The sequence below is a fragment of the Rhincodon typus genome, chromosome 6 (assembly GCF_021869965.1).
Source record: "Rhincodon typus isolate 14 chromosome 6, sRhiTyp1.1, whole genome shotgun sequence".
NCBI classification, from domain to species: domain Eukaryota; kingdom Metazoa; phylum Chordata; class Chondrichthyes; order Orectolobiformes; family Rhincodontidae; genus Rhincodon; species Rhincodon typus.
The window spans coordinates 106663535-106672805 of record NC_063337.1 but is presented as its reverse complement, the minus strand read 5'-3'; the positions used below and the strand labels follow the sequence as shown (position 1 = coordinate 106672805).

Genomic DNA, 9271 nt, shown 5'->3' with positions numbered 1-9271 from the left:
ACACACACACACACGCACACACACACACACACACTCACACACACACATTCACACACACACTCACACTCTCACACACACACACACACACACACACACACAGAGACACCACACATGCACACACACACAGGCATACACACAATGCTCCAAATATTCTCCTGTGCAGCATGGAAGTCAGACAATGTCCAACTGGACAATAAACAGCCACTGACAGTGGGGAATGTCCCTGCCCTGTGCTCCTTGGTGCTGCCAAGGACGTGCAGCCTGAGCTCCTCAACAGCTCAGATGTCCTGCTGCTCGGAAAACAAGATGCTCTTGTTCTCTACTGAAAGTTAAAATCATCCCACCTGAATCTGAATCTATTTTAATGTGTATGGTATAACAATTATAAAGCTAACAGAAGTATTTAGTAAGTAGGGTATTTACCCATTCTTGAATAAAATTATATGGTTTCGTGTTACAATAGCAGCATCTGCAAACAGATCTGGGTCACACGTCTGTGGCTGATCAGTTGTAGTCTCGCCTGTTGTCTGGGTTCCAGTTGAGCTTGTTGTCTGGGTTCCAGTTGAGCCTGTTGTCTGGGTTCCAGTTGAGCCTGTTGTCTGGGTTCCAGTTGAGCCTGTTGTCTGGGTTGTAGCGTCTGTTGTTACAACTTTAACTCCTAAATTGAAAGAAATATGGTTTAAAATCACATGAAATTCAAGGAAGTAATGAAAAAAGTTTATGAAGTGAGTATAATAATTTGGAACACTGAAGGAAAGGTTGATTGACACTTTAAATTTTTTTCACCTTTACTTTTCTCAGATCTTTCAGCAAATGTCCCAGATTTCACCATACCATCACCTGGGTATGCTCTATTCGATCAACAAACCTTAGATGGCATCACAAATGTATTGAATTAGGAGGGAGTATTCTAGGAATACTCAACATTTGCTTGGACTCCATTAACTTCATGGTGGAAGGTTAAACATAAACAAAGAAACCTCCTTATGATTACTTACACTGGCCAAGTTAGTTGATAATTCAATACCTCTCAATGTTGAATACCAACAGCAACAAACATTGAAGGCATAAAAGGCAAGAAATGTACTTTGCTTAGGAGCTTTTAATGTCCATCAGTAACAGTGCCTAGGATCCTGCAGCAGTAGTGTGTTACAAGTGCAACGTTTTATACGGTAGATATATTTTAGAATGCCACTTTATTTCAAAATAGAATAGAGCAATGTGATCCACTACTGGTTTTGTTTCATGACTCATCTAGCTGGCCTGGTTATCAAAGGCCAACAGATTCAGATCTTTAATTGAAAGTCAGATACCAGGTTTAACACCTAACTACAAAGAACAGAGAAGCTGACTTTGTATTGAGTAGACTTACAAACGCTCAGTTAGTCATTTCAATGACAAAAACAAAGTTGCTGGAAAAGCTCAGCAGGTCTGGCAGCATCTGTGGAGGAGAAAACAGAGTTAACATTTTGGGTCTGGTGACCCTTCCTCAGAACACTGGACCCGAAACATTAATTCTGTTTTCTCCTGCACAGATGCTGCCAGACCTGTTGAGCTTTTCCAGCAACTTTGTTTTTGTTCCTGATTTACAGCATCCACAGTTCTTTTGGTTTTTTTTAGTCATTTCAGTGACTTTGGAAATGGGGAGAGAGAGAGAAAGAGAGTGACAAAAAGAGAAGAGGCATGTGGAAGAATGCCAAGTCTTACAATAAACATTTGGAAGACAAAGGTCCTTGACCAGCATAGCACTGTCATCTATCAAGATCCACATTGAGCCACTGGACAGTGGGCATCAATTTCCATAGGCTGCAGGAGCCTCTTCAAAGTGAGGGTAAGCATTGGTAATGAAATGGAACACCATCTCCAGTGAAGCAGTGCAGCCTTCTGATCATCTGAAGAACAGAGAATTGGTAACAAAAACCTCACACCTGACACCAAACTCAAGCACAGGTGATACCAGTGCTGCTGAAGGCATCAGAGAAATGGGCAATGCCCAATGCACCTCAAGTCCCTTGACAAATATCATGAACAACACTTTTGCAAGATCCTGCAAATCCATTGGCAGGATAGGCACTCCAGTGTTAGTGGTCTCTCTTGGGACAACATTCCCAACATTGAGGCACAGGTTACAATCCTTCAGCTTTGTCGGGAGGGCCACATCATTTGCATGCCTGACACCAAATATCCAAAGCAAGCTCTGTACTCCAAGTTTCCTCAGTGGTTAGCAGGAGGGCATCCTCAAAGCCTCCATGTGAAAATCTATCAGCCCCACCAACTCGAGGGAATATCTAGCCCAAGACCCCTCAAACTGTAAAAAGAAACATGCACAAAGGGACGAAGTACCACAAGAATTTCTGACAAGCCCATCTGTATTCAGTGGAAGGACTGTGTGAAAACCCAAACGTTCCCCCTATCCCTCTCTTCAGACAGCACCTGCCCCAGCTGTGGCAGTGTGTGTGGGTCAACCACTGAACAGTTTCATCAGCCCGGGACTCACAACTCCAAGGCAGAAGAAAGTCCTCCTTGGAGTTAACCAAATGTAACTACTAATTCAAATATCTTTTGCTCAAACATAAGTCAGAAATGGAAATATTTTCTCATGAGATAGTGTGGTGGAAAGTTGCTTTTCAGATTGAGGCCTGTGACCAGCGGTGTGGTGTGCTGCAGACAGCGGTGATGGGTCCACGGCTTTTTGTCATTTATATAAATGATTTGGATATGAACATAGGAGGTATGGTTAGTAAGTTTGCAGATGCCACCAAAATTGGAGGTGTAGTGGACAGCAAAGAAGGTTATCTCAGAGTCCAATGGGACCTTGCTCAGATGGACCAATGAGCTGAGGAGTGGCAGATGGAGTTTAATTTAGGTAGATGTGAGGTGCCACATTTTGGAAAGGCATAACATGGCATGATTTATACACTTAATAGTAAAGTTCTGGGGAGTGTTGCTGAACAAAGAGACCTTGGAGCATACGTTCATAGATCTTTGAAAGTGGAGTCGCAGGTAGACAGGATAGTGAAGGCAGCGTTTGGTATGCTTGCCTTTATTGGTCAATGCATTGAGTATAGGAGTTGGGAGGTCATGTTGCACTGTACAGGACATTAGTTAGGCAACTTTTGGAATACTGTGTGCAATTCTGGTCTCCCTGCTAAAGGAGTGCAGAAAAGATTTACAAGAATGGTTACAGAACTAAGGGACTTATGAGGAGAGATTCAAGCCACCGAGGATGTTCTCCTTAAAAAAGATTGATAGATTTGATAGTAGTGTTGAAAATCACGATGAATCAAGGTAGATTAGATAGAGACAATATCCCACCGGCATAGGGGTCAAGAATTAGAAACCATTGATTTAAGGCAATAGCAAAAGAACCAAAAGAAACATAAGAACTTTTTTACACTTTGATTGTTTAAGGTCTGGACTGCAATGTGTGAGAGTATGATGGGGAAATCTCAACCACAGCCTCCCAAAGGGAATTGAGTTAACGCTTTGAAAGAAAATAAGTTACAGGATTACAGGAAAAGGATGGTGGGAGAGGGGGCATTGGCGGGTTTGGGGAGGAGTTGGGAAGTGGGACTCCCTGAAATGCTTCTACAGAGTCTCTGAGTGATTATGACAGGCTGACTCGTACTCTGTTGTACTGTAAGCTGTCTCTGCTTCTATATAAATTCAGCAGGACGTTCTGTACAGGTTTCTTCCAATGCCCTGCATAAATTAGCCTGGAAAGTTGACAGAAATCCCAGAAAAAAATGACCATATGAAATATTCCCGTTGTTACTCCAAAGTTTCACTGATCATCTCCTGAGGATATGAAAAGACAACGATGGAACTGCTATGGAAATTGTCCTCCAAAATATCATTAAAAGGTAAAAGAAACTAACCGCAAAACCATGTAGAAGAATTAGAATAAATGACAAAAGTTTGGTTGTGAACAGTTAAGCAAGTTTTAAAGGTTGAGAGAGTAATGACAAGGAGGAAGTTTTCAAGAAGGCAATGCCAGAGGATAAAGGAAAACAATTAATGCATCACCAATTGGTGGTGGTAAAGACTGGCATGCATAAGTTTCAGTTGTACTCATTGACACCCAGTGAAGAAATCTTTAATTTTAAAACTATGCTAAAATTCCTTGACGTCTCTATCTTGGTGATCTCCTCCTGCTCTACACTGTCCAACACATCTGTACTCCACTAATATTGGTCCCTGAGGATTCCTGCCTTGAATACCTCTACTTCTGTCGCTCACCATGGCTTTAAGCTCTGGAGTTTTCAGCAATAAATAACCTGTCTTGCCTCTGTTCAAACAGTGCTCTTTGCTCAAGCTTTTGGCTTCCAGAGTTGATATTCCCTTCAGGATTATGTGTCAAACTTTGATTATTCACCTGCTTAGCATTTTAGATTTAAATACACTATATAAATACAGGTCAATGTTGTTATACCGTATAAAGACTGGATGCCTGCAACATCATCAGGAGTAAGCTGAAATGGATTCACAAAAGAGTAGGTGGGAAACATCACAGCGCCTGAAACTTCAGAATGTCCAAGTCCCAGGGAGTGTCCAAATTCATGGGTGGCAACTATCTCCAAGTTGATTCCTAAAAAAACAACATTGAAACATTGTGTTCAAGGCTGGTTATACTAAAGTTTATTAAGTGTAATTTCTTTCATTACTTCTCAATAACGTTACTTAGGTCTTTTACAACAACAGAAATTAAAGGTGAGAGGAGAAAGATTTAAAAAGGACTGTGGGGTAACTTCTTTTTTTACAGAGAGTGGTTCAAGTGTAGAATAAAGGAGGAAGTGGTGGATGCTGGTACAATTAGAATGTTTAAAAGACATTTGGATAAGTTCATGTATAGGAAAGGTTTGGAGGGGTATGGGCGAAATGCAGGCAAATGGGGCTAGTTTAGTTTGAGAAGACTCTACAACAGAAATTGCTCGAGACACTCAGCAGGGCTGGCAGCATCTGTGGAGAGAGAAATAGTTAATATAAAGTGCTGCAACCCCTCTTCAGAAACAAAGGCCCTTCTGCTGCCAGACCTGCTGAGTTTCTCCAGTCATTTCTGTTTTCTCTTCAGATTTCTAGTGTCCACAGTTCTTTGTTTTATTTTGTGTCAATTATGTATGTTGCTGTTGAAATTGATTCTAAAGTTACAGATAAATAAATATGTAGTGAGGATTTTTGTTGTTCATTCATGGTGTGTGGGCATCTCTGGCTGAAGCAGCATTTGTTGACTACCCCAAATTGCCCCAGAGAGCAGCTAAGAGTCAGACACATTTCTGTGGGTCTGGAGTCGCATGTGGGCCAGACCAGGTAAGGATGGCAGTTTCCTTCCTTAAAGAACATTAATGAACCTGATGGGAGTTTTATGACAATTAACAATGTTTCCATTTGGCCTGATATTTTTTAAATTTCAGAATTTTGTTGATTTCAAATTTCACCATGGTGGGATTTGAACCCAATCCTCCACAATATTAGCCTGTGGTTCTGGTCTATCAGTGCAAAGACAATATAACTGCTCAACCACCTTCTTCAAAGAGATTCCTGCTTTCATCAAAATGTTTCTTATAGGTCACAGATTTAGATTGCCTCGAAGTGTTTCCGTTTCAAATGGAACCTTAAATGATCACAAGAATGAAAACAAGTAAATGATTTATTTGATTTCCAGTAGAACACATGTTGTGCTGGAAATCATGTACGTCAAATATATTGGGTTGGCATGGTGGCTCAGTGGTTAGTATTGCTGTTGCATCATGCTGGAGACCTGGGTTCAATTCCAGCCTTAGGTGACTGTCTCTGTGGAGTTTGCACATTCTCCCCTGTGTCTGTGTGGGTTTTCTCCCACAGATCAAAGATGTATAGGTTAGGTAGATTGGCCATTCTAAATTGCCCCTAATGTCCAGGTGTGTGTGGGCTAGGTGGATTAGCCAATGGAAATACAGGGTTACAAGGATTGGATAGGAGGAGTGTTCTGGATGAGATGCTCTTTGGAGGGCTGAATGGCCTGCTTCCATACTGCATGGATTCTATGATACTGGAAAATTAAACAATATACAATAAGATTAAATTTTCAGCTCCTTAACTTTGAATATAGAATCTCAAGCAATTAATTTAATGCACTGATACATTTCTAGCTGTTATGCACAGAAGGAATTGACAATGCCTGAGAGTCAACATAGAACAGTACAGCACAGGAACAGGCCCTTCAGCCCACCATGTCTGTGCCAACCATGATACCATTCTAAACTAATCCTATCTGCCTACACATGCTCCATATCCTTCAATTCCTTGCTGGTTCATGTGACTGTCTAAATGCCTATTAAAGTTGTTAATATATCTGCTTCTATCACCTCCCCTGGCAGTGTTTTCCACCCTCTGTGTGAAAAAAAACTTGCCTTGCACATCTCCTTTAAACTTTACCCCTTGCACTTTAAACCTATGTCCCTTAGTATGTGGGGGTAAAAAAAAAAGAGTATGACTATCCAGTCTATCTGTGCCTCTGGTAATTTTATATATTTCTATCAGGTTGCTCCTCAGTTGCCCTCAGCTCTTGCAAAAGCAATTCAAATTTGTCCAAACTCTCCTTACAGATAATACACTCTGACCTTGGCAACATCCTGATAAACCTCTTTTGCACCCTCTCCAAAGCCTTCCATTCCTTCATTTAGTGTAGTGACCAGAACTGCACATAATAGTCCAAATGTGGCCTACCTAAAGTCTTATACAGTGCCATTTGTCTTCTTTACCACCTTTCAGGGAGCTATGGACTTGGACCCCGAGATCTCTCCCAGTGCTCCTAAGCATCCTGCCATTTATTGTACGTTTTCCTCTTGCATTTGACCTCCCAAAATGCATCACCTTAAACTGGCCTGGATTAAACTCCATCTGTTATTTCTCTGTCAACTTTCCATAAGATCTATATCCTGTAGTATCCTCCAATAACCTTCCTCATTATCCACAACTCCACCAAATTTCTTACCATCTGCAAACAGACCACTAATGTTTTCCTCCCAATTATTTAGATGAATTACAAACACCAGAGGTCCCAGCATTGATCCTTGTGGAACACTGGTCACAGACCTCCAGTCAGAAAAGCTCCTCCACAACTTCCCTCTGACTTCTATGACCAATCCAAATTTGTAAGCAACTTAACAAGTTATCTTGGATCTTGGCAGTGATGATGGCTTTCAGTAGTTGTGCCTAATGTGGAGTATGCCTGAATGAAGCAAGTGTATCTGTTGTAAAACAGGAATGAATGGGGCTCACAGTGCCATTTCCCAATGGAGAAATGTAGCAAATCATTAAAGGATTACATATTAAGTTAATTTTCTTTCTCAGCTACTTCAGGTCAAAATTTCTCCTAGGGACTAGCATTGAAGGTACTTCAGTGAATGAAATATGTTTTTTATTCCTCAGTGTCAGTCCATGCTCTGCTGAATGAAGGGAGTTGTACAGTTACTCTGGGTGTGGCAACTGAGAGTGTGTGAAAGCATCCATAGCATAGTGAGGTCAGATCACATGGATCTGAAACCTTGGTCGATAGGGTTTCAAGTAAGATGGCCTCTCTTGCCATCTTCATGTCTATTCCATGCTCGTATCTATTCACTAATAAGAGTGTAGATCCCACATTACTACATAACGGAATAGATAAGAAACATGGGCAATTCAAGCCTGAAGAGAGGACAATTAATGGTAAACCATGAGGCCAACCCAGTGCTTCAAACCCTGAAATGGACAAAATACCTAAAGTAGACCTCAGAGGTGGCAATAGCTGGTCAGCAATGGATTTCAAGTTTGACTTAGGTACTGAATTGTGGAATTGGAAAGCCTGTGTTGAGGCTAGAAAAAGTGTAAGAGAAATCCTAGAGCAGAGTACGCAGTCTGCATAGGAAGAAACATTCACGTGCAGCAAGGCAAGTATCACCAAAACAAAAGTACTTATAGATTTGAGAAGAAATTAGCACTCAGGAAATGGATTGATGGCAAATGTATAAAGAAACAAGGCACATTCGAGGAACATAGGAACAGAAATAGGCCATTCATTGCCTTGAGCCTATCCCACCATTCAATAAGATCATGGCTGAAAGAGTCATAGTCATAGGGTTGTACAGCTTGGAAACAGACCCTTTGGTCCAACTTGTCCATGCTGTTTGCCAGCATTTGGCCCATATTCCTCTAAGCCCTTCCTATTCATATACCATCCAGATGCCTTATAAATGTTGTAATTGTACCAGCCTCCACCACTTCCTCTGGCAGCTGTCTGTGGCCTAACTTCATTTACTTGTCTTTGGCCCATTTTCCTAATACCTTTGCTTAACAAAAACTTATCTCTCTCAGATTTAAAATTAACAACTGATCCAGTATCCACTGCCATTTGTGGAAGAGAGCTCCAAACCTCTCCCACCCTTTGTGTGTAGAAGAGCTTCCTAAAATCTCGCCTGAACAGTCTGGCCCTAATATTTAAATGATGCCACTAGTTCTAGAATCTTCTTCCAGTGGAAATAGTTTATTTCTATCTACCCTGTCTTCTTCCTGTTAATATCTTGAAGACTTTGATCAGATCACCACTTAACCTTATAAATTTGAGAGAAAACAGGCCTAATTGTCTGTTCTCACCTCACATCTTAACTCCTGAAGCCCAGGTATCATTCTTGTAAACCTACATTGTACTCCCTCCAAGGCCAATATATCATTCCCAAGGTGTGGTGCCAAAATCTGCTCACAGTACTTAATGTGGTGCCTACTCAGGGTTTAGTATAGCTGTAGCATAATTTCTGCACCCTGTACTTCAGCCATCTAGATAAAAAGGCCCGCATTCTATTAGCTTTCCTGACTATTTCCTGCATCTGTTCATGACAGTTAAAAGATCTATTCACCTGAGCACAACCCCTCCCCTCCCAAAATCTCTTTGGACATCCATTGTATTCATACCATCATACCATCTAGAAAGTACCCAGATCTATCCTTTCTAGGTCCAAAATAGATAATCTGCCACAGTTTTGCCAATTCACTCAGTCTATCAATGTCCCTTTGTAATTTTATGCCACCAAACTATGAATGAACTCCACAGGAGTGAACACAAGTCAGATTTATAGAATTGTGAAAACAAAGAGAGAAACAAGATTAATGCTGGTTCATAAAAAATACTTAAACAGATAAAGAGTACGGATAAGGTACTTCGAGACAACAAGGTGCAGGGCTGGATGAACACAGCAGGCCAAGCAGCATCATAGGAGCAGAGAGGCTGACGTTTCGGGCCTAGACCCTTCATCAGAAA

At 41.2% G+C, this 9271-nt stretch overlaps 1 protein-coding gene across 1 annotated transcript in view; it reads right to left on the bottom strand.

Moving 5' to 3' along the window:
• LOC125483335 (macrophage metalloelastase-like) overlaps positions 1-9271 on the bottom strand; it is a 29043-nt gene that overhangs the window by 6097 nt on the left and 13675 nt on the right. The window contains exons 5-6 of the mRNA XM_048598223.1: positions 4433-4588; positions 424-658 (exon numbers count right to left, since the gene is read on the bottom strand). Coding sequence (XP_048454180.1) covers positions 424-658; positions 4433-4588 — 391 coding nt within the window. The remainder of the gene's footprint in view (positions 1-423; positions 659-4432; positions 4589-9271) is intronic.